Below are 26,844 nucleotides of genomic sequence, written 5' to 3'. Positions count from 1 at the left end.
CATGAGTGCACAAGTAGAGCGTGAAATCGGTGAGTGCATTGCCACTAAGGATTGGCGAAAAGTAATAGACATTGGCCAGTCATCACCAATCGAAGAGCGGGTAAAATATCTTTGGGTCTGGCCGTTACAATTGGATCTCGAGAAGATAAAGGATTGCTTTAGTAGGTTCGGTATTGGCAGCGTACTCAGTATAGGCTGTGGAACAGGCCTACTAGAGTGGTTAATCAATAATGCAACTGGAATCCATATATCAGGCGTTGAATTAGACAAAAAGTGGTGGACATCAAAGTATGCTTCAAAAACTTACATTCCTTTAGTGTTTGCGGAAGCTCAGGGCAATGTGATTCAAGGTCAACAACGCTGGCATGCAATGATGTTTTGCTATTTCAACGATGGCTGCGCATTCCGTGAATATGTAAAAAACTTCAACGGTTGCTACGTGATAATCATTGGGCCTAAAGAAGGAAAAGGAATTCATACCGATCCGCTACCTTTTCGAGTAAATTTTCCTACCGGTCAATGTTGGGAACGCTGCTGTGAATTACAGATTGGAAGTGAACATTTGAATCATTTTGTGATTTATCGAAGGCAGTGAAATAAACATTCAAGATAGTTTGTCATTTTTGTTTTTATTTTTAAACGAAAAACTACAGAAACAAGGTGCGGATTTACAGTGTGTCATCGTTTATCTTCTATTTGTTTCCAGCACCGCGCGGAGACAAGTATTTATTGTTCTTCTTCAATAGAGCTATTTAACAATATACCCCGCTATAACCGTTGAAGAAAATTCCACCGGTACAAGGTCCTACTGATTTTCATCTTACTAAATAGTTTTGAGCATTTTATTCAGTATTTATTTTGACTTCATGTCACACAAAGTGCTGCAAGGTATTTTATACAGTGACAAGAGGTTGGCAGTTTATCTTTCGCGCACTTGCTTTACAATTAGATTCATTTAAAATAAAGAACATTGTACTTAGCAGTTATAAATAAGTTAAAGGCTAAAAGAAAATCTCGAAAAGAAAGCGAAAGCATAAAGACTATCGATAGGCTTTGTCATCTTGATAAGCCATGTAGGGATTCTGACCAGAATGAACTGAATGTAGAGAAGCTGCAGAGTGATGGGAGCCAGGTGCCATCACATGCTGATTTTGGTACTGATATGGAATTCGACCAATCGTAGAGTAGTTAGGTCGGGGCTGTGCATCTGGCGATGAACTCTGTTTGTATGGCAGAGTAGCATAGTTTTGTCCATACGGAGCAACCATTGGATAGATTGGTGTACCTTTTCCACTTTTATAGTTAACTTGCATTCCATTCGGATGCATAGTTGATAATCCAATTGGTGGGCCACGATAGGTGTCATTACTCCACCGCACTCGACAGATGCAACTGATCAGTATCACTAAGAAGATGAATACGATCACTGCTACTACGATTCCTATGATCAGTGTGTCGTCATTAGTGATTGGCATTTGTTGTCGAGGGGGCATCTTCGTTTTAGCCTTGGTTTTCGAAGTAGGTGCCACACTCCAAATAATGTCCTGTTCGGTGGTCGGCGTAGCTTTCGTGATCACTTGGGTATATATTGATGTGTAGTTTGTGAATGTGATTGTGGATGTCCTACTCGTTGTCGTAGTTGGTTTCTTTTGATCACATACTAGCTCGTTATCTCCAACTTCTACCAGCAACCGTCCTTGTACGTTTTCTGGGGAAGAACATCGCACATCAACGATCTTAGCAGCCATAATCCACCGACGGAATGCTCTTGCTTGACAGTCACATTGAATCGGATTCGCACTCAAACCAGCGATAGTCAAACTATTTTTTCGATCGTCCATAGAACTCAAGAATGGTTGAGTGAGAGTTGTTATTTTTGAACCCGATATATCCAAATCGATGTGTGATGATCGTGGCAATGGCAGCAATAATGCGGGCGGCAAAGACGTCAATGATGTGTTCTTCAAACTTACACTCAGCATTTTATTTCGAAGACCAGCTAAACTTCCGGATGACATACTCTGCAACATACTCCCGTATAATCCCAGATGATTTAATTTCGGATGATCGATGACTTGGAGCTGATCAGATTCCAAAACTGAGTCTTTGACCTCAATATCGATCGACGCTAATGATGGAAGTTCCTGTAGAATGCCCTGCACATCGATATAACCCAACTTGGCAAAGTTGAATGCCTCCAGCGTCGAAAGCGTGTTTAGTGGCTTGAACGCATTTTTTTCCAACCGTGTTATCTCGGAAAGATCTCTTATTTTAAGAGTCTTTAGCCCTTCTAGAGAATCAAACGCATGTGTCATGATCGCTTTGATTGGATTTAACGAGAGATCCAAGTGATTTAATAGACCTAACTTTGGCCACACTAGCTTCAACGCATCGATGTTTTCGATTTTGTTTGAGGAAAGATCGAGTTCTTCCAACAACGTTGTTTTATCAAATACGCGATCATTCACAACACTGATATTATTCATAGATAGATTCAACACCTGTAGATACGGTGTTTCTAAAATTGGCAAACGATCGATTCCGGTATGTGCGAGATTCAGCTGACGTGCTGTTTTCGGTTGCTCTAGTAGCAATTTGATTGCCTGTTCCGATAATGGATTAAAAGAAAAGTCTATATTCTTAATGTTAACCATGACCATGTAAGTATTCGTTGTTGAAATATCCTTCAGCTGGTTATAGCTCATGTCCAGCGTGTAAATATTGTCATGCTGATCTTTTAAAGCAGTGAACGGAATCAATCGGAAGCTATTGTTGGCTAATATCAAATTTTCAACTCGTTGAATGCGAATCTTATCGAAAATTCCTTCAGGCAGCTCTTGTAGTGAATTGTGGCTTAGATCTAACTTTTCTAGTCTAATCATTCCCTCAAATGCCCGCTCAGTCAATCGTTCCAACTTATTCTTACTCAGATCTATAATCTGCAACTGAGTCGAGTTGTGGAAGGCCATATCACTCAAAACTTCTATCTGGTTATTTGCGAAGTACAGCTCCCGTAAATTGATCAATCGGGCAAAATCTAGTTGATCAATCATGGTCAGCTGATTATTGCTTAAATCGATCACCTCCAGGAAGTTTAGTGTATTAACCAGCTCGGGTGTGAATCGTTGAATTTTATTTTTGGCAAGAATGATACGTCGTAGACGTGGATGAATTTTGAACGTATTTGGAGCAAATGTGCTGATTTCGTTTGCGGACAGATCGAGTATTTCCATAGCCGTTTCGCTAGTAAAATGATCTGCTTTGAATTCTTTCAATTTGTTACCACGCAGATGTAATGTTCTGAGATTAATTGTGTTGATGAAGGTTCGGGGCTTGATTGATACGATTTCGTTTTGTGACAGATCTACACTGAATAGGTTGTTTAACGTCATAAAGGTATTCTCTTCAAGTATTTTCAAATGATTATGACTTAACATAACAATTCTCAGTTCAGTGTTGTTGTGGAAGAGATCGGATTGTATAACTTTAAGACCGCAATTGCTAATGTCGATCACCTGCAGTTTTGTCAATGGATAGATCATGGTTCTAGTTATCTGAGAAATGTGTTCGTTTGTACTCAAGTTCAAATAGAGAAGGTTTCCTAATCCATGAAAAGCATCAACGGCGAGATCATCAATACTGTTCGAACTAATATCAAGTCGCCGAAGTTTAGGAAGAATTATCTTCCGGAATGTAGAAATCTTGTTGTATGACATTTTGATCTCAAGCAGGGTATTGTCCAATCCGGCAAAGGTATCTTCATTGATAACTCCTAAACTGTTTCCAGAAATGTCCAAGTAAATCAATTTTTTGAACGAAGTGAAACTGTCCGCCGGTAGCTCTCGGATCACATTTCTTGACAATGACAGATATCTAATGTTCTCCGGTTGAATCGATTTTAGGATGCTCGAAGATAGCGCTGCCACTCGATTAAAGTCCAAGTACAGATTAGAAAGCCGAGGTAGTCTTCCTAAGGCACTTCCAGGAATAAGGAAAATATTGTTGTCGCGCAAAATCAAAGTCTGAAGATTATCCAGTCCTTCGAAAGCGTCATCTTCGATAGTCCGCAGGGAGTTCAGACTGAGATCCAGATATTTCAACAATGCTTGCTCGCGGAAGGTTCCCGGTAGGACGGAGGCAATCACATTTCTACTAATATCCAGTATTTGAAGATTCTTCAACTGATGCAAGTGTTTCGATTCCAGTTTGTCAATATTATTCAAGGAAAGATTCAACACTTTCAATGATTCTATAGAGCTTAATGCAGCAGTGGGGAATTCTTCGATCAAGTTATCAGACAGATCCAACTTCTGAATCGAGTCAGCGCCCATGAAAGCTCTCTCGTCAATCGTGTTAATCAAGTTTCCTGCCAGTAGCAGCTCTTTCATGACCAGCAAACTTGCGAAAGCATTCGGTTTTAAGTTATGAATTCTGTTGAATCGTAGATCAATTCGCTCCAATTTGTTTGCCATAGTGAACGATTCTGAGGAAACATTCTCAATCAAGTTGTTCTTCAAAGAGATCAACCTCAACGCGGGTAAATCTTTAAACGAGTTCACTGGAACTGCCGATAGTTTATTTCCATCCAATGAGATTTCTTGCAGTTTTCGACAGCCCACGAAGATCCCCTCATCCAATGCCATCAATTGGTTGTATGACATATCGAGTAATTTAACATTCTTCAATGTTTGCAGCTCGGAAGTTGAGAAGATCGGGTTCAGATTATCTCCCAGCAGGTTGTTGGCCAGACGTAACTCGGTTACGTATTCCTGTGAATATTAATAAAATAGTGATATAGAGAAATAGTCATGTATGGTATGGTTATTTCACCCCGATCGCGGAGAAAGACTTGTCTGGAAGTGATCGGATTCCATTGTTGGAAAAATCTAGCCTCCTAACAGAAGCACTCAGCAGCGATAAATCCTGTAAAGATAGTTCTTTTCAATAACTATGATGTTTTATATTATATGATTTTTATTACTGGGATCGATGTAAGTCCACTACTCCGATGAGAAAAGGAAATAATCGGCAAATTGGCCGGGATGCCACTAGTCAGGGCAGTTCGTTCACAATCCACGGCGATGAATCCATACTGGCTGTTGTTACCAACTGCTTCGATATTACATCTGAAAAAGATGGCAAAAGTATATGTCGATAAGTGAACTAAATTAGATCTGAGTGCTGAGCGTGGCAGACGGAGCTGCGTCAAAAATAAGAAAACCGATGCATCGCTGATGGCGCAATATTAATTGAGCAGCTCGATCGATTGTTTGGCGGCGGCTTATAATAATAAAGCTTCAATTGGCAAATTGGAATAATTGGGCAGAGCGGTCAGCAGTGCAATGGGGGAAATGTGTTTTTAGAGTTGGTTTGGCTACTGCGCAGAGGACCGTTGTGATGTACTTCTGTCGAGAAACAGGGTTTGCGTTCATTTTTATAAATATTATATTGCATATCGATTGCATATGTATAGTACACAACAAAATCTGAATTTTATCTTTGACGTAATTGAAAACATGACACAATTCAACAAACCGTAATTTACTAAATGACGGAACATTACCGTGTTCCATTCAATTTTACATGAAACATATACTTTACATGCGCAATGACATAAAATTACACTTCCTACCATTCAGAACAAACGCTGTATGTGGAGTAAAATTACATGATTTACGAAATTAAACGTCATGTAAAATTAAAATCAAACGTAAAACTAAGTCATTTTTGATGCTCGTATATATCAGGGTCAGGAGACGTAAATTTACACTATTTTTTCTAGGTGTGTAGGATTCTAATTTTGGCAACAACATTTTCTCAGTTGCCAAAACTTAGCAAATATAATTTTATTCGCTATGCCCGCCCTCATAAAATATAGTAAATATAACTCTCATGTTTGGAAATAAAGTCAAAAGTGATATCTAATGCTACAACAAAATGTGTTGAGCATTTTTTAAAAGATTTACTATGTACATACAACAATAATGTTGCCAAAAACGAAACTTTTTTGTTACCAAAAATGGAACATGCCAAAAATGGAACTGGCCAAAAACGGATTCTTATTGTATTAGCATTTTTTCCTTCTAATCAATACTAAACCGAAACTTTTTCCCTTCTTTTTATATTGTAACAATATTCTAGATACTATTCATGCTACTGATACGAAAGGTTTTACTCAAGTCAGAGAGAGATTGGGTAAAAGAAAGTGAGGAAAGATAAGAAAAAGAAAGGTTAATTGAACAAGCCTATTGTGTCCAAGCATCATATCAAAACTATGCGAGACTTAACAAAGAAACGTCATTTTTAAGGTACAACATAAAATTAATTACCAGGTTAGTCTAGTCTTCACATACACAGCCAATACATGTATGAAACCTGGAGAATTGCAGACGTTTTCACAATTTTTCTTGTCGATAATAATGTTTTTGGCACATATGGTCGGTGTTAGGTCAGACCGGACTAAGTGACAGTGCATTGATTTAGAGAAAAATAATTAAATCTGGTGAAAGTGGAACGTAGATGAAGAAATTCTTTATCCAGTGCTATCATTAACTCATTTTTTGATGTTTTGCGACTTGGTCCGGTCTGACTTAACATCGACCATATGGTATCTGACATAATCATTAACAACTGTGCAGCGCAATTATGTAGAAGATTATTCAAAATTATTCGTCAATCAATTTATTTAATTAAGAATTTAATCATTTTCAATCTTGAATAAGGAAGAAATGTGGACAACCGTTTCATTTTAAACTGTTGGGAGTGACGTGGCTAGGAAGGTTGATGTCACTCCTTTGGTCCTAACATCTTGGGATTGGTCAATGAAGTTTACACCTTGTCCTGGCTAATAAACCCAGGTTAAAACGCCTTTATTCGCTCTCTGAAATATAAAATAAAACATAAAACATAAAACATAAAACATAAAACATAAAACATAAAACATAAAACATAAAACATAAAACATAAAACATAAAACATAAAACATAAAACATAAAACATAAAACATAAAACATAAAACATAAAACATAAAACATAAAACATAAAACATAAAACATAAAACATAAAACATAAAACATAAAACATAAAACATAAAACATAAAACATAAAACATAAAACATAAAACATAAAACATAAAACATAAAACATAAAACATAAAACATAAAACATAAAACATAAAACATAAAACATAAAACATAAAACATAAAACATAAAACATAAAACATAAAACATAAAACATAAAACATAAAACATAAAACATAAAACATAAAACATAAAACATAAAACATAAAACATAAAACATAAAACATAAAACATAAAACATAAAACATAAAACATAAAACATAAAACATAAAACATAAAACATAAAACATAAAACATAAAACATAAAACATAAAACATAAAACATAAAACATAAAACATAAAACATAAAACATAAAACATAAAACATAAAACATAAAACATAAAACATAAAACATAAAACATAAAACATAAAACATAAAACATAAAACATAAAACATAAAACATAAAACATAAAACATAAAACATAAAACATAAAACATAAAACATAAAACATAAAACATAAAACATAAAACATAAAACATAAAACATAAAACATAAAACATAAAACATAAAACATAAAACATAAAACATAAAACATAAAACATAAAACATAAAACATAAAACATAAAACATAAAACATAAAACATAAAACATAAAACATAAAACATAAAACATAAAACATAAAACATAAAACATAAAACATAAAACATAAAACATAAAACATAAAACATAAAACATAAAACATAAAACATAAAACATAAAACATAAAACATAAAACATAAAACATAAAACATAAAACATAAAACATAAAACATAAAACATAAAACATAAAACATAAAACATAAAACATAAAACATAAAACATAAAACATAAAACATAAAACATAAAACATAAAACATAAAACATAAAACATAAAACATAAAACATAAAACATAAAACATAAAACATAAAACATAAAACATAAAACATAAAACATAAAACATAAAACATAAAACATAAAACATAAAACATAAAACATAAAACATAAAACATAAAACATAAAACATAAAACATAAAACATAAAACATAAAACATAAAACATAAAACATAAAACATAAAACATAAAACATAAAACATAAAACATAAAACATAAAACATAAAACATAAAACATAAAACATAAAACTTAAAACTTAAAACTTAAAACTTAAAACTTAAAACTTAAAACTTAAAACTTAAAACTTAAAACTTAAAACTTAAAACTTAAAACTTAAAACTTAAAACTTAAAACTTAAAACTTAAAACTTAAAACTTAAAACTTAAAACTTAAAACTTAAAACTTAAAACTTAAAACTTAAAACTTAAAACTTAAAACTTAAAACTTAAAACTTAAAACTTAAAACTTAAAACTTAAAACTTAAAACTTAAAACTTAAAACTTAAAACTTAAAACTTAAAACTTAAAACTTAAAACTTAAAACTTAAAACTTAAAACTTAAAACTTAAAACTTAAAACTTAAAACTTAAAACTTAAAACTTAAAACTTAAAACTTAAAACTTAAAACTTAAAACTTAAAACTTAAAACTTAAAACTTAAAACTTAAAACTTAAAACTTAAAACTTAAAACTTAAAACTTAAAACTTAAAACTTAAAACTTAAAACTTAAAACTTAAAACATAAAACATAAAACATAAAACATAAAACATAAAACATAAAACATAAAACATAAAACATAAAACATAAAACATAAAACATAAAACATAAAACATAAAACATAAAACATAAAACATAAAACATAAAACATAAAACATAAAACATAAAACATAAAACATAAAACATAAAACATAAAACATAAAACATAAAACATAAAACATAAAACATAAAACATAAAACATAAAACATAAAACATAAAACATAAAACATAAAACATAAAACATAAAACATAAAACATAAAACATAAAACATAAAACATAAAACATAAAACATAAAACATAAAACATAAAACATAAAACATAAAACATAAAACATAAAACATAAAACATAAAACATAAAACATAAAACATAAAACATAAAACATAAAACATAAAACATAAAACATAAAACATAAAACATAAAACATAAAACATAAAACATAAAACATAAAACATAAAACATAAAACATAAAACATAAAACATAAAACATAAAACATAAAACATAAAACATAAAACATAAAACATAAAACATAAAACATAAAACATAAAACATAAAACATAAAACATAAAACATAAAACATAAAACATAAAACATAAAACATAAAACATAAAACATAAAACATAAAACATAAAACATAAAACATAAAACATAAAACATAAAACATAAAACATAAAACATAAAACATAAAACATAAAACATAAAACATAAAACATAAAACATAAAACATAAAACATAAAACATAAAACATAAAACATAAAACATAAAACATAAAACATAAAACATAAAACATAAAACATAAAACATAAAACATAAAACATAAAACATAAAACATAAAACATAAAACATAAAACATAAAACATAAAACATAAAACATAAAACATAAAACATAAAACATAAAACATAAAACATAAAACATAAAACATAAAACATAAAACATAAAACATAAAACATAAAACATAAAACATAAAACATAAAACATAAAACATAAAACATAAAACATAAAACATAAAACATAAAACATAAAACATAAAACATAAAACATAAAACATAAAACATAAAACATAAAACATAAAACATAAAACATAAAACATAAAACATAAAACATAAAACATAAAACATAAAACATAAAACATAAAACATAACTTCAACATATAACTTCCACATCATTGACATAAAACTTGTATACAGCTAGTCTCAAGTTTTATGTAAATTGAGAAATTACGTTTTGAAATAGTGCCCAAGAGACTGTTCATAATTTCGATTAAAAGAGGAGTTTTATGTAGGTTCAAGCCTATTTCACTCTTACTCTCTCACTGTTTATCATTTACTGAGCACAAGCAGCTATAAATCCCAACATTCAGTCATGCTTTCAAAAAAACTACCGTAAAACATAAATAAAACCAGCACTTGGATCGTTTTTTAAGGTTACAAGGTATCTAATTGATGGATTTGCTAAAGGACTGCAAATCAATGATAGCATTACTACCCATTTATTCCTGCAGCATTGGTTTTGTTTCTATCTCGGTAGAAGGCAAATTTGGGTTCGCATCATTTTCAGTTACTTCCTGCATTCTACATGCAAACTATCTCGGTCCTTCTCTCTTTCAATATGTCAATATCAAACTAGAATGGTACCGCGGTAACTATTACGGTTTTATGACCCTCTTCAAACAGCTCTTAAAGCTTAGCATGCACTTGCTTTAAAACATACTTTGTTGCCTACTTGAACTCTTATCGTTAGTGCTAATATAATTGCAAAATTGTCCACAAAAGACAGGCTGGACACGCGACTGCAAAACCGCCTATCCGTGAATCCCGCTTTATATGAAAACTATCGACCTGCTGAATTAACATTTCGACACGCGGGCAAAACAAAACGAAGTGGAAGCTGTTACGCAGTCTATGAAATGGGTGTTATCCCATTTTAAATCTTCTCGGTTCATCAGTAGCAAATAGCAATTATTTTCTCAAACGGTACTCCATATGTTGTACTCCTCTCTCTTTCTTACACTTCCTGTTCTACTACACATATCTACAGTGGGTTCTTCTATCATTTACAAATAATTGTTTTCTTTCGCAAGAAACAACTGTTGATTGGACTGTATAATTGAACCGAAAAACGAAGAAAAAGTTTTGACCAAAAATATACCTATGTCAGATATGTTTCTTGTGAGCCTCCGGATGTTTATTCGTAACATACGTAGTAGTTTTATTCTCATCCATGAGGTCTGTATAAATTCAACGCATTTTGCAAGTCAACTTCGTAACGACGGCTATACGCAATGTTGGAATTTTCTGATGTTTATAACAATCACAAAGGAGAACCGCAAAACACAACATTGGGATTTGGGTGAACTGGTGATCAACTGATCACCACCGGTTTTCATGCGGTTTTCTTAGATATAAACAATGAAGCTATGTATTTTTTGTACTTGTTTTCGAAGTTGGTTTGTAGGTGGATGCTGAAACGTTTTCAATCAACTGCATAATAGCATATTTAAACGAAGTCAGGACAAACATTTCGGAATGAGGTACGATGTGTTTACGTAACTTTTTGGTAGAAAAAAATGTGCGCCATATACCATATACTTAGCATCGGTCCATGAACAATCAAATTATTATATGCCTTGTAGTATCATCCAAATAGGTACTTGTGATCTGATTGTTGTTATATTACTCGATTGATTACACTTAGCTTGTGTCAAAAAAGAAAATCCCCAAATTGCAAAGCCAAAGTAGGTCACTTAATGTTCATTGGTATACGCAAATAAATTTTCTCAGCATCCACGTCATTCGTTAATTGAGCAGCTAATGCATTTGAATACGTTCATATGCTTTTTTTTGTTGACACTGTTCATTAAGCATTCCGTGGGTGAATGTATTGAACAACTTAATGACCGATTGTACACCATTAATGATTACCATCTTTCGTGACCGTAAAAAACTGTGAGCTTATCATCGTCTGCATTGGAGACCAATCACTGGCCAAACAGGGCAGCACTTTGCCAAGCAATAGGCAATACACTTGGACCGACTCATCCAATCAAGTTCGGTTCAGCAGTTAATATGAGCTGCAGTGCTTTTTCGAGTCGACATGTTTTGCTAGCGCGTGCCTCGAACACACAAAATTATTAGTTGCCAGACCGTCTTCTATTTGTAACCAGGCCGACCCTTCGAATGCCGCATTGAAAAAAACGCCTTTCGGACTTTACGACAGTAATTTTCAACATATAGCCATTAGAACTGATGTCTTGCTGATTACGTAACGCAAGCATACATCCCAGTATAAACGAATAAAGGTGAATCATTGCAGACAAGAAAGGAACAGCAACTTTCCAATTTTCAACCTTTCAAACTGATCTGAGGAACGGAATAACAAAAGAAGAAGCGATTATTGTTGTCTCACGTTTCTATAATAATATTTGTTGGTAGATTGTCGCAATGTTGACACGTAAATAATTTGGGGGATGAGAGGATTTTACGTGCGTATCTGAACTCGAATCGTAAAGCTCAGCGTTATTATAAAGACTAAGTGCATGTTGAGAGAAGAAGTTAAAAAGTTCGAATTACAGACCTATTGGTTCATATTGATTCGTAACTGAACGAGATGTGTTGGTTTGCTATAGTCACGATCGACAATGCTAACTCCCACGTGACAATCGAAGGTTGTAACAATTTAGCATGAACAAATATGCAGAGAGCTATTTACCTTCTGAAGGTCGGTATCGCGACCGCAGTCTCTGAGCGAGTAAATGTAGTGCAAATCTAAACATTGCATACGCAAACATACGAATTCGAACGGAGGTTTGCTGTTTTGGTATCAGCTTTGATTCAACTTTTTTCTGTAGTCTCTAGCTTTTGAACGGGATAAGCCATCAACGGATGGTTTGCCGACTAGTTCATTTTTTTTTTTTTTTTTCAAGTGGGTGTTAGTAACCTGTTCAGAGGCAGGTTTCAATTCCTACATCTTTGCATGCGGTTAAGTGCTATTGCAGATGACTATTTATTTAGGACACGGTTAGTTGCAGAAAATGTTGCGGAGTTTTATGTTGTTTCGCTTGGCCCAAGTTGTTCATTGCATTTTAACATGCAACATCGTTTGTTGAAATAATATCACATTTTACTTAAAAAAAATCAGAATAGTTTTATCACTATACCTTGCCCATTCGCTGGACTATCAGCAAATAGAAATACACCTACACATCTGTATGTGCCATTACATGGTCATCGTTTTCTTGTGGAGATAGTGTCATACGCCAATTTTACTGCTTTCGGTTGCCAGAGCCAACAGAAAAAAACAACGGTTTTTAGCTCACGGGTTTTCTCTGCAGGTTTGTCACTTGCTAAGCATTCAAGTCATCACTGCTATAGCTGTGCACTGCTCAAATGCGAAGTGCTGTTTCAAGTTTTCAGGCGGGATTTCTATTTCTGGTTGGTAGCAGAATGTGTGCCACAGTTTCACCCAAACCTTCCAACCCGGATTGCACCCAAATAATCATCAAATCATCAGTTATTTTCTTACATTTGACACGCCAAAGAACGCATTTAACAAGAGGTAGGTACACAAATACAGTTCCTAAGGAAAATTATCGCAGTTTCGTGCATCTCATCCAACGTGGTACTTTTTTATATGTTTTTGAGATTTTGCGTCAGACCCACGTTTGGAATGGAATGCATCAGCGGGAGCAAACCGGTAGAACTACTCATCACATACAACACCTACTGAGCGGCAAGATATTTATTTGGAATAGTGTCCAACATTAACATCGGAATGGTTTCTTGCAAGAGGACCAGTTCTAAAGTATTCCAGTCTATCTCTGTTGCTATTTGTCGCTGGAGTCCGGCAAGAGAAACTTTACTGGAAGATGTTAGTTTTATGTCAAATGTCGCGCAACAGGGAAGATTCAGTTCGGTTTGATTGAGAATGCGATGGTTTGAGTTTGTCTGATGTATAGTAATATGAATTTGCATATTGAATCTTGTTTCAAGGTAAGCCACATTCTTTGTGCGTTCGAGAAGAAACCTATTAAAAGGCGGAAGAAAGGACCACAATTTGTCTAAATGAATCGGGAATCTATGGATCGTCGATAGTCTACTTCTAAGGCATTTTCATCAAACAAAGAATGTAAATAATCATACATCATGAGTTTTTGGACGAAAAATGACAGAATTACAAATCTGCAGGTGAAGAGGCAGTTCTGTTGAATTCGATTGATAATTTCAAAAGAAACAACTGAGTGATTTTAATTTAGAAAACTTAGTACCGTACTTGTTGAGTGAGCAAAGGACACTAAATTAAACAGATATGCCCTGATGGTACATAGTACATTACGAGCCGAATAAAATAACTCCAGAATACTAAGAGGTAAAGTACCAAAAATAATAATAATAATGTTCTTCGAATTTTTACAATATTTAAATAATAATCAGAATTTTCTAATTTCCAATATCAAAATTTACTTTAATAATATAGCTCGTTTGGGTACCAGAGAACATAAAGTGCTACAAATTGGCATTGGTAGTAATCAGATTGATCAGTCAGATATTGCATCCTGCTTGTGTCGTTATTATGTACCCTCGATAGTAGGTATCCTCGGTATTCCATCTGTCTATTAGCAACAATTTGATTAATAAAATGGTACAAAAATCCTGTGGGTTGCAAGCGAATGACTGTAAACTTTAAAGAAGTTCTTTAGAACTCAGATCAGTTTTACGAGTTCCAGCAAAATTATTCGAACTTCCATTAAGCTCTAAGGATATCAGAGATGTTCAATTCAGTTCAGTTTCAACGGAGGACGTCTAACAAATTTCAGGAAAGTTCTACCATCTTCAGGAGATTTCTGAGCTTCAGAGAGATCCTATGAATTCAGATAATTTTGATGACGTTCGGGTTAGAATTACAATATTATTAGAGTATCTCTATGGGCACCATGAAAGACATTTGAGCTTGTAAGAAGCACTATAAACTTCAAGGAAAATAATACCAGATTCAGGAAAACCATTCACACTTTTAACCAAATACAAATATTTGTATTTGCTTTTAACCAACTTTAAATATATTATTGTATTAACGAGGGGATAGCAAAATCACATAATTTCAAAGTTTTACCGTTACTGATCCTTTATTTTCCATTTGTTTGCGCTGGACGTCGTAATTGAAAGTTAATTTCACAAGACAATATATCACTAATATGTGAATTGATTTAATGATTAATATTAACTTTGGACAAAAAAAATAGTAAAGTTAGTTAAAAATCAGGCCTTAAACAATTTGTTGGGTCTATGAGTTCATTTTAGTTCTCAGTTTTGAAACTGTTTTATGTAATTTGTGATAGCCGTTTACAGAGTCAATATATTCTTCAATTTTTCTTGTTAATATAGTAACAAATAAAAATTAAATACGCCAAGACACTCCTTGTTTACATAGCTTATACAGTAAACCATTTCTTTCCTGATTTTCTGTGTTTGTTGGAACAGACGACAAAAAGGCTTTTTCTGAAGAATATCATGTAATGAAGCCGTAAATTAGCCAGGGCAAGGTGTAAATACCTCTGTCCCATCCCAAAGGAAAAAAAAGTGACATTAACCTTCTTAGCCAAGTCACTCCCATCGATTTATTATATCTTCTTTAAACTGAAACTGTCGGTACGGTTGTCCTAGTTTCTTCCTCCTTTAACAATATAGAGGCTTTATTCGTCTCTTTTCGGGTCTCTTTTAGAGGCTCATTCGTCTCTTTTCGGGTTAGAGAATCTCTATTGGAAAAATCTCTAAACCTATGTACGGAGTTGGGAATCGAACCCAGGTGAGCTGCGTACAAGGTAATCGATTTACCAACTACGGTATGCCCGTCCCCCTCCTCTTTTAAGAATCAAAACAATTTGTGAATTGAATTATTCATTTAATTAATAATTTAATTGCCGTCTAATTCTGAAACATCTTCAAACCCAATCTGCTCAGTAGGTCTGGCCGTTTTAATTTTCGCGTCAATGGAAATTATGCTTTAACAACACTACAGAATAACTGCAGTGTTTTCCAGGATGCTTGTCAATACTGCCTATGTAAGGGTTAGAATAGAATAGAATAGAAAAGAATATCGTGGAACGCGGCTTTTTATGAGTTATCAGAAAATGTCAGAATAGCACAAAGTGAAGCAGAGCTCTCGGCAAATGTCCCCAACCAAAGTATAAAATTGTGTATCGTAGTGTAGTGTTCTTTCAATTTTTTTAAGATTCCGTGTTCCTCCAACTACAAATCCACCACAATACCTCTTTTGAAAAATGCAAGGATTTTTAGTTGAAACTGAAACGTTAATCCGTTAGTAAAAAGAGTTCTGTTGTAGCTTCCCAGTCCAAAAGGCAAGGCTTCCTGTAACTTTGTCAGGTGAGTTTAATAGTTGAATACCTTGAAGTTTTACTCTACTCACTTGTGCTAATTGCCACTAGGAACTTAAAATGTGGTCACGAAAAATGACAAGAGCATTCTGTACTAACATATTTGTATTTGATTATATCATCGCGCTCTAAGTCGGTGTAACGTTTGGTATAATGCAATGTATTAAATGCATTAGATTTGAATTGCAGTAGTCACTGGTGTAAATCGCATCAACTTCAATGTTTTCAACTGATTTTTTTAAGTTATCTCCCCTTATTTCTCTGACTTCTCTTGGTTATACATGTGGAGATGCATATGATTCCTCGGTCTCTTGTAGCGGCATGTATCGGACTAACATTCCTTCCTTCCCTAGAAGATCTGCATTCGGACGTGGCCGGCGTCAGTATTGATTAGGATGCAGGGATCAATATCGATTGCAGAATGTGACTCATCATTTTATTCCCAAGCATGTTGTTTTTATGCTTTTTATTTCTCTGACTTCTCTTGGTCAGGGATGCCATTATGCCAGATTTATCTGGCACAGGCAGAGGTTTTGGCAGCGTCCAGACAAAAAGAGAAATCTCTTATTCTGCCAGAATTTTAAGGTTTTAGAAGCTGCTACATATATATTTTGGAAATTTGGCGTAATTATGTCACAAATTTTATAAAAATCGATTGATGCACATTCTATGAAAACTAAAATGAATGCCAATTGCCAGATTTTGCCAGAAATTTTTGGTTGAACTGCCAGATTTTCTTTGAAAAATAGTGGCAACCCTGCTCTTGGTTATTACTTCCAGATCAATATCACATTTCTTATGATGAACGAGTGCATTTCGAAACATGATGAAGTAGATACTATGAATCCACAAGATCCATAAGTCATTCATCCTACTCAAGACACCGGTGTAACCAGGGCCGTCTTAAGATCGCTAGGGGCCCGTGGGCACTACTGAACGAGGGGGTCCCTATAGTTGAACAGACGTTAAAAGAGTAACATTCGATGAATATGATAAAGCGCCACATCAATGGGATGAAATCAGCATATCGTAGGGGTTCCGAAATGGGACATTTTGTAATGGCAATGGAAAAGATAAGAAAACAATAGACGACTAGAAATATGCGTTGCGTTTCTCCTAATAGCATCCGTATAATTGAATGCGCAGTTAGTAGTATACTGACAAAAAAGAATAGTAATCATTAGGTACATTGCGTTGTTTTAGGATGAAGAATTTTTTAATCAAAAAGTAGGAGTAATAGAGTAGGTCAGATTTACCGTAAATTCATCATTCGAACTCCCTTATCCAGACCAGCAAAGAATTCTTTGTACTTCATGGTGCGTTTATAAACAATGCTCCCGGATATGTATAACTTAGTGAATATTGCAACATCAATTATATATGCTAATATATGTCAACCGATGCCAATATTCATTGAGAGATGGGCGAACTTCGTTAGTTTGGAAGTCGATCGCAGAAATATTATAGTTCAGCAATAGACTTTTAACCTAGTACAGTATACATTAAATACGAACAAACTACACGAACAATCCATGATTGTCCATATTAATTTTTGTTTGTTCGAACTATCATCAGATTTTTTGGGTTTCTCGCTTTTAACCCTATCCACGAAAATATTACCCCTCAAGTCCTCCGAGTTAATCATAGTTTAACATGTAATGTTCATATTCTGTAAATTTGGTGAAATTTCTTTGTGAAGCTTGGTATATCTGGGGAAATTTCTTTCTATAAATTAGAGAATTTAGCCAAGCACACGTAAAAAAATTCAGGTCGCACCACGCAAGATTTCAAAATTGTCTCTTCGCAAATTTAGAAACAACTCGGGCAGTGAACCCCACAGTTTCGAGAGTGCCTGATATTTACCGCCAGAGGTAAATTTAATATCGCTGAAAAATACAAACAATAATTTGAAATTGGCGAGGATTTTTTGCTTTTGCAAGCAATCTGCAGTTGCGGCAAATGAAGTCAAATTTATATCACAACCGGGATTTTGAAACAAGGCATGGAACTTATCGCAAAAACTGCCTTCAAAAACGTCGACTACCTCATTTAGACAAGAGTGTGTTTTTTCGTTGTTTTGGCCTGCTTTGATATTGAATATGAAGTTTGAAGCTAGTATCGTTTAATGCACCTATACTCATCGCGGGGCCTCTGAAATGACCGTTACGGGATCAATTTCCATAACGATGAAATGCAGCCTTCTGATGCAATTCCAAGAAAGTTGACATCCAATTTTTATAATTCCACTAAAATTCACAAGTAGTAACGAAGTACTGGAACATAACTTCAGTAATCGTGATACAAGATGAATTGAACCGGTTCATTTTCACAGAGCCTTAAGAGGAAACGGAAAATTGTTCGAAATTCGAAAACGAAAAAAGCCGTTTTTCCACACCATGTGTTAGATCTTCATGAAAATCTATCAGCTTATGCAGAATATTGATATAGTACTGCTGATTGTCTTTTACTATTTAAGATCTAGTGAACGGTATAGAAAAAAAAACTGCTTTTTCGTTTTCGATTTTTGTACCATTCTCCGTTCACGTTAAAGCTGAATCACTTTCTAAATCCAAAGCAACCAAAACTAAAGGTTGGTTGTGTTCTAAGATGTCACAAGTATCAATTTCTAGCTTGGGTAAGAACATTAGAGTTTCATCGATTGAAAAGGTATCCAGGTGCCTACACATATCGGATAAGGGGAGGGCATAGCGTAGTTGGTAAATCGATTGCCTTGCACGTAGCTTACGTGTGTTCGTATGCACATAAGATTAGATATTTTTCTAACTCGAAAATGACGAAAGACGCTAAAGGTCAAAGAATACAGAAAGTCCAAATTTGTGTAACATTCTACATAGTACCTTTAGTAGTAGACTATGCATACTCAAAGCGAAGTGAAGGTGTACATAAAAACCGCTTTAATTCTGTAACAGGCGTCGTGAAACCACTTTACACTATAATTTTGAGTTAAAAACCAGCCATCAATCCAAATTCAAGGGCTCGAGTGGCGAATTGAGTACACTACCGAAATATTTGCTCTATAATTGTGAATAGATGGGGTCATGTAGTTATTAGATCGAATATACTCACCGACAAGGCAACTTGAGTGTAGCATCCAACTCGGCACATGGACGCCAGGCATGCACGTAAGCGGCTATGGCTGCGGCCGTGGTAAGAAATAGTAGCAACCACCTCGCGGACATGATACTGCTGTGGACCGTGATGCGATGTACCTAATTCGGGGCCAGAAAAAAATCGTGTTCAATTACTAGACAGTAGGTAAGTCAGTCGTTCGATCGGTCTTAAAGATTCGCGTTAATAGATCTCACCGAGTGAGAGTCAGTACAAGCGAGGATGGCACCGATCACCGGCCGGGTGGCGATCAATTGCGCGAAACTAATTAGGGTAATCCACCGAAAAACTATACTACTATCTCTAGGGGGAAGAGAGATTACAGTGTGGTGTTTGTAAGTTGCCGGCAGCACTTTCCACTATAGCGATACTTTTGTGATGCTGTTGTTGTTACTGTTTCTTCCCTACATTTACTATGCGAACCGCGTGAGTGGGTAAGCGAAAAGTTTCGATTTTTTCGGTTTTCCGGTCCGTTTGCACTTCCTGCAATTACACTATTATCGAAATCACACAAACACAAATTAATCGCGTTTCATACGCCTTGTGAGAAAAACGTTTTTTTACGCATACCAGTCTGTGGAATTCCATTCGCTACAAGCTTGATCTTTGATTGGATGCTGTGGCACTGGGGCAAGGGTAATATGAGGACGATTATGAAATCACTTGACTCGACCAGTGACGGCGGCGCAGCCACATCGATTTATCCATCTTCTGTTTAATTATCAGATTGGAAGCTATTGCTCAACCAACACCATGTTCAAGTCCTGAGCAACGCATCAATACCACTATTATCAATTTGTTGGGAGCCTGAGTGTATTCATAACTGAGTGTAGACCGTTTCGCAACTTCTCACGATTCTTCATCTTTTTCTTTCCTTTGCTGCGATGAATCTTCTCCTAGTGTCAACTTATTATCGCTGAATACTACTAACTTTGTTCGATTTGTTAAATTCATCGGCAGAAAAAATGTCCTCGACAAACTTGTACCCATCCATCAACGTTTGCAGTCACCTGATGATGAAGAGACGAATATACTTGACTATGAAGCTTTTTGATACTAGTTTGGGTAGGTTGGCTCATGGAGAGAGGTGAAGAGTCTCTACGAAACAAAAGAATACCAAGCAGCTTCCTAGTGTATCTGCATGAATTAACGTCCAACGCGTCGCAGCATCTCACTTGATTGGCGACGTGCAGACGAGTTTCAGCCGTGATCACTTAGGATGGGTTTATTTTTTCTGGTCTTGTATTTTTTCTTCTTCTTCATTTATCTTGAAGGACGTCTCGCATGTTTCATAAGAAGCAAGTTTGGTGGATACACTGATTGTCATGCTGCGTGTAAATAGTGTGCACCTGTACTCATGGAGCGTTTGGCGTTTCATTTAATTATACTTCGGATTATTGACATATGATCTTATAAGTCAAACCTTGACCAATTCATGTATAAAAATGAATAATTTGTACTTGTCTTTAAATTACTAATAACGCCAGTTTATTGACCCAAAACATTTAATACAACTTATCAAAAAGATTTCGTAAATACGTTACAATTATTTCTATAATAAAATTACAACGTAAGCCGTAAGCCTGCTCGAAATTGGCTGTCTTCCTAAATTGACGATCACGATCAGATAATCAAAAAACCCGTAGCAATTCTATGTTTCGCTCTTCCCCATACACACGTTTCCGAAATCCAGTTTCGTAAAATAAGAAATTGCGATCGAATTCTCCTCATGGCTAAATCATTCCCGTTAGGGTTGCAATAACACCTAATGGATCCTCTATTTCAGTGAGAATGACTAAGCAAGGTGAACTGAAACGAAAACAAAAAAATCAAACCAAAAACAATTAACGTCGCTTATTTTCAGCAAATTGCTGTTATTGTTTCTAGATTCAATTAATTCTTTCTTTCGCTGCCCCGGATGTCGGATCGCTCTCCTATTCTCTCACATCGCACACTGACTGCTCTGCAGAAACCCAGTGGGTATTGGTACTGACCTCAAAAACAAATAAGATTTGTAGTCGGAGCTAAGCTATGCATGAAAATTGGAAAGTGGTATAATAAACTGGTTGTAGCTGCAGCACCACCAACAACAAGCAGATACTTGGTCCGCTGGAAGGAGATGAGGAGAAGGAACGCTCAGTCGCGTACCGACTGGAAACGACAATCGTGGACCTCTATCGTAGTGTGCAATGTGCCTTAAAGAGACAGCAACATAGCAGCAGCATAAACAGACGCTTCGTGGAGATTTCAACGGGCCGCTGTTGTGTTAGCGAGGAACCCTGCTGAAACGTATGAAAGTACAATGTGTTGGATTGGGGAGGCTGGCGGTGCGAAGAAGGTGCTGATAGTTAAAAACATGTTTTACAATAAAATCTGCACCGGTGGTGAATCTGCCTTGGCCATAACAAATGTGTACGTATATGCTGGTGGTAATCTTCATAGCACGTTTATTCAGTGGTGTTAGGAACTCCCTCATTTTTTCTCGCCTACGGCGTATGCTAAATGAAAGCGGATCGGATGAAATTACATCACTATCTGCACAAAAAAGATATGGAATGTGCAATTGCGATGGTTTTTGTTAGACTAAGAAAGTCGTGGGCAGATTAATGTTTATCATCATACCACCATACGTGATACTAGTTTTCAAATAAAAAATCTCTGAAAGACTGCCGTTATATCTTAGGCGATCCAATAAAAATTATAACAGCCAATACGTCGGTTATTTTTATTGCAAACATATAACTAATAGTGACATTCGGTCGATCTTGGTGAATTGTCAACGTCTAGAAGCAAATAGGATGATAGTTGGCACTATGATAATTGACATTTAAGTTCGACTGCTGCCAATGACTGTTTAAATAAACGACTGATTATAATGAGCATCAGATGGTAACAATTGGGCAGTTTCTAATACCAATATTGATCAGAACGATGTTTTTCTGTTTTTTGGCAACAGAATTTAAAACAACTGCTGAAGCCCTATGCACCTATAATGTTAGAAATTAATGGATGATAGACACGACAAATAATTGATCGTTATCATCGTACCGTGAAATTGATACAAGCTTGTACGACTAGATACGTTTCCCATCAAGCACGCCTACATTGAAATTTATACCACAAACTAACGAAATAAAGCACTATTTATCATCCAACATTGAAAGTAACCGATTTTTGTAAATGCACGGAATATGGTATACTGGTCATTTTACTTCAGAATGCACGTTTAAAGAGACACAACTGTTGACATGTGTATCTTTATATTGTTGCACGCCGAAAAAAAACAACGCTTGTCGCATTTTCATGCAAAATTAAATGGAAAGCAGCAATAAATCGTCATTTCGCAAATAACGTTTCGGTAAATTGTCATTTTTGGAATAACATTACTGACAAAATTTATACTTTTAGGTGTGCAGTTACAGTAGTACGTTTGCAATATCTCATCCATAGATTTTAAGATGTATGTGATAGATTTCAGTCACAACCAATGCAAACAATCAAATGGAATGGTACAAAGGAGCAAGAAACATCACGACATGAAACCATATAAGAAGCAGAAAACATCAAAATAAAGTGCTGAGCAGAGATCCAGAGCAAAGACCATAGTCCGGAAGTTATACAACCGGATTTTACAGCTACCGTCTTCATGTATTTTAATGGATGATAAGACGTATGTGGAAGAGGAATCCAGAACGCTGTCCGGGACGCAATTGGGTCATCAAGACATATGCTGTTTTTCATCTTTTCCGATCCAGCTGATTCTAAAGATACGTAGTTAAACTTTTTTTTTTCACTTTTGCGTATGTGAAATGATTATTATAAATTATTTCATAAAATTGAATTAATATGGCCACACCTTACATTCTACCACATTGACCCTTATCATTTTGCTGGGTTAACTGTCAAAGATGGCAGCCCATGTGGCTGAAACCATTGTCAAATATGACCGATAATGCCAAACAAGGACGTGTTTACATTTTTGTAGAAAATCAATTAAAATCCTTCTGACGTTTTGAGAGATGGGGATATTGTTGGAATTAGCCAGTTGATATCCAATATTTACACGATAATAAGGTATATTTCTCGACAAACATATGATTACGGCCTAAAAGCCAACTGTCAAAATCCACTTTGAATGGAAATTCCGGACAAACCGTTACACGCCAATCACAGATGTTGGTAGTAAACGAAAGAGGAAAGTTTTCTCTTTCATAAACTGTTGTGGACTGTGTTCGACTAATAACGGTTTGTCTGGAATTTCCATTCAAAGTGGATTTTGACAGTTGGCTTTTAGGCCGTAATCATATGTTTGTCGAGATTTCGTCGAGAACGTCACATTGTCTACAGTTTCGTTGTGTTCATAATCCATCGATTATGAAACGCATTTTCAAGAATGACAGCAAAATATTTAACTAAGACTCTTGTCCAATACCATATGAAATGAATCTAATCTCTCGGAGAATTCGTTAAATAAATAGTTTGTTATATTTAAGTGAATCTTAAAATACATTTCAATTTGTTTTATATTATTAGAAAAAATGTGATAATAATTAATTTAAAAAATTAAAAATGTATCAAACGGAAGAAAAATTTTAGTTTCGGTTTTTAAATATTAGTTTGTCCGAATATCCAATCCTGGATGCAGTCGTATATGTAATTTCCATTCGGACAATAACGCTGGGCAACTTTTCAACTCTAGGGCGCATTGTGAAGTCTTTGTAGAGTGATCCATACCGACTACCAACCAATGCAATTTCGAGCTTCGATGCCTAATATTTATCGTATTCAAGCATCTTTATTTAATCGTTGTTGGCGTTTGATGGGTGCAATCTCCGTTTATATTCAATGAAAGAAACAATCATTTAAGAAAGCATTTCTTCGAGTTTTCTCATTCCAGAATAGTCCTCTCAAACTGGTTAGACGACATGGAAAAGAGAAGATTGACATCATTTATTTACCTATATGTTCAGCTCTAAACATGTAATTTTTATTTAAACCACTTTTATCAGATATGTGATTATACGAACCATTGCAATTTAAACGGTATCACTTTAAGGACCGATTTCTTCTTTTGCTTAATTTTTAAACCAGGTTTAACGCACCGCTAAACCCAATTTAAAATTTAAGCGAGGGTGAAGAAATCGGGATAACCCAAATAAATTTCTAAAATAAGTGAATTTTTTCGAAACATTAAATTTTTTGGAAGCAATTTACAACTCAAATTTGGGCAAACTTTTCCATTTTTTGTTACACGCTTGCCGTGAATTTCTATTATCGTGTCAGGTGTAACCCCACTCTGTAAACAACAATATCACTGCCACTGGGCTTGATCCCATTCTCACGATTCTGCACCGATAATTGTACATACAAACATGACTCGAGAGTCGGTGCAGAATGATACATCAGATGACTCTGTAAGCCGCCATGTAATCGAAATAAATTCAACTGGACAGCAGTCCCTCGATCGAACCAACCTCGACGCCGTAGCCCATTCGTTGATCAATAGTTCTAGTCTGTCGAGATCTACAGCAATCAAAAACTATGCTCAGATCGATGGTAGTGTTAGTGCATCATGATTATGTCCTCTGGAATGTTGTCTCGCCGACTCCGATTCAGTTCACCACCAGCATCCCGCAGATTGGTCGTAGCTGTAGCGAGGAATTCAGCCACAAGATAGAGAGATTCATCCGCGCTGAGGCGAAGAAGTAAACCGAAAAGAAGAAAAACCAACACTTACACGTACTCGCGTATATATTTTTTTTTTCAAACACTTATCCACTTTGAGAAATCAAAACGATTTCGGACATATTCGATCGCTTACATCAGATTGCACCTTCCAACAGGATCACAAAACTACTGGATCGCACCTGATCGCGTGTGATTGACACTATTTGAATTTTAACTTGACTTGACCAATTCCTTGGTTGGTCAGCAGTGATATTCGAAAATTCCTTAAAACCCGTTATGTCTCGGAATAGAAAAGAGTTCACTATTTTTCTTTATCTCTCTCGCTCTCACTTGCACCTAACTCCCCCTGGAACAGAGCAGTGTAGCAACATCAGGAGGGGACCCGTTTTTTGTATTCACTGTTCGCTTTTTCCTTTTCACTCACTTGCCGCGATCTGTGTTTGTGACCACAAGTTATGGCTCAAACCGCGGCCTAATGTACAATACAACTGGCTGAAAAAGATCGACTTGCCGAGCGCGCTGCGAGATGTAGACTGAATGGGCTTGAGTTATGTGGAGGCTACCACACTGCACACAGACCTCAATGAGCCCCTATCGACGGAGAAGAGCGAACGTTCAAAGCACGAGAAAATTGAACCATGATCTGCTTGGTGAAGAGATTTCGCATTACCGTGCAAGAGCGAACCAAAACAGTCTACGAAAGGATCGTTGCTCAGGTGTTTCTCCGTTTAACATGAATCTTAATGCTACAAGTGAACTAAGCTGTAGCATGTAGCTAAAAAAACAGGCGTATAGTAAGAGATGGATCTGATCTTTGACACTGCTGCCTAAGACGATCGCGCGAGCTCCTCTTCCCTACGATTGCGTGGTTGGATAAGTTGTGCAAAAGCCTGCTTAACTTTTTGAGCATTGATTAGGAAGCATTGGATCCACGCACTCAAAGTTTGATTTTGATCGCCTGTTTTGGTCAATAATGAGCAAACAATGATTGCAAAAGCCTTTGATTTCATTTTCTTACTGTGTTGGCGTTCGTTTGTTTCAACCCAGGAGTGATCGATCGATAAGTGATGCGCGAAATACAAATTGCAGTTGCTGCTGAAAGGATTCCGTGACTGCAATTGTAAAGTATTTCCATTGCCCACACGGCATCGATTTCGGGTTGGAATTGCGCGATGAACGGCAACAACAAAAGGGAAAGCTGCATACAAAACGCATAAGAATAGGGCTGAGTTGATTTGGTATGCAAAGATGATGACTCTGTTCACTGGAGTGATTTATAGCAGGTTGGAACGTAACAATAAAATTCTAAATATCCAAAATCACACATAAATTCCTCTGAATTATTGCTGAGTTTCCACGCATTTGACACAACAATTTAATATACCATGTACTTCGTTGTTGTTTTATTTACGGTTTTCTGGAAGCTTTGAAAATGGAAGCGCGCTGTCTCCACATAACTGGGCTATGCAGGTTTCCCAAAAATCGTATTTTTGCAACTGGTTGACAAGATATCTCAGAGACTAATTTGTTAAGGGGTTACATACCATTTTGTGTGAAAAATGTCAAGAAAGTTTGAATTTACGTATAGGTACAAAGCAATGATTTAATTACATCAAACTTATAGTATTTTGGTAGTACATTTTTCCGTGAAACAAGTCTATAAAAATATATTGATAATTTGCGGAGTTATGGCTTTTCCCACGAACCCCTTTTTATTTAAGAGGTTTGCGGTGAGCACGATTAAAGACCAATAGATCAAATAAAGTCCCAAAACTCAAAAAAATCTTTTAGTTTATGAATATTCCTGGTATTTGAACGTTTAGTTGAATAAATAATAATTTTTTCCTGCATTCGGGAACCTTTTTCCTAAAAAATCGCTGTTTTAAGCTCTAAAAATTTAACTAAAA

General features: G+C 35.2%; 2 protein-coding genes across 5 annotated transcripts; one reads left to right on the top strand and one right to left on the bottom strand.

The window, feature by feature from the left end:
- Window position 1: 1 nt before the first annotated feature.
- Window positions 2-620, top strand: LOC131676549 (uncharacterized). The gene has a single exon (XM_058955639.1). It carries the CDS (start codon window positions 2-4, stop codon window positions 593-595), a length of 594 nt encoding a protein of 197 aa, XP_058811622.1. The 3' UTR covers window positions 596-620.
- Window positions 611-25,448, bottom strand: LOC131676547 (protein artichoke). 4 transcript variants are annotated; one of them, XM_058955636.1, is made up of 5 exons: window positions 24,987-25,448; window positions 19,208-19,350; window positions 4,982-5,126; window positions 4,831-4,923; window positions 611-4,769 (listed from the first exon to the last, which is right to left on the bottom strand). In XM_058955636.1, the coding sequence occupies exons 2-5, from the start codon at window positions 19,318-19,320 to the stop codon at window positions 1,041-1,043; spliced, it is 4,080 nt and encodes a 1,359-aa protein (XP_058811619.1). In that variant the 5' UTR covers window positions 19,321-19,350; window positions 24,987-25,448; the 3' UTR covers window positions 611-1,040. The 4 variants fall into 4 exon arrangements, with proteins under 4 accessions (XP_058811619.1, XP_058811617.1, XP_058811616.1 ...); XM_058955634.1 differs by having other exon boundaries at window positions 25,071-25,448; XM_058955633.1 differs by lacking the exon at window positions 24,987-25,448 and adding an exon at window positions 20,181-20,585.
- Window positions 25,449-26,844: the final 1,396 nt, after the last annotated feature.

Source organism: Topomyia yanbarensis, chromosome 1 (genome assembly GCF_030247195.1).
Source record: "Topomyia yanbarensis strain Yona2022 chromosome 1, ASM3024719v1, whole genome shotgun sequence".
NCBI classification, from domain to species: Eukaryota; Metazoa; Arthropoda; class Insecta; order Diptera; family Culicidae; genus Topomyia; species Topomyia yanbarensis.
Note: the sequence above shows the minus strand (reverse complement) of the source record. Positions and strands in the feature narration are given on the sequence as shown.

What these genes read in the sequence shown, in the direction of transcription:
- LOC131676549 (XM_058955639.1), top strand. Translation starts at nt 2, where the DNA reads ATGAGTGCACAAGTAGAGCGTGAAATCGGTGAGTGCATTGCCACTAAG.
- LOC131676547 (XM_058955633.1), bottom strand. Translation starts at nt 20,243, where the DNA reads ATGGATGGGTACAAGTTTGTCGAGGACATTTTTTCTGCCGATGAATTT. An exon ending in GTGGACTTACATCGATCCCA is followed by an intron (nt 4,924 to 4,981) that starts GTAATAAAAATC and finishes CTATCTTTACAG; the next exon opens with GATTTATCGCTGCTGAGTGC. An exon ending in AGTCTTTCTCCGCGATCGGG is followed by an intron (nt 4,770 to 4,830) that starts GTGAAATAACCA and finishes TAATATTCACAG; the next exon opens with GAATACGTAACCGAGTTACG.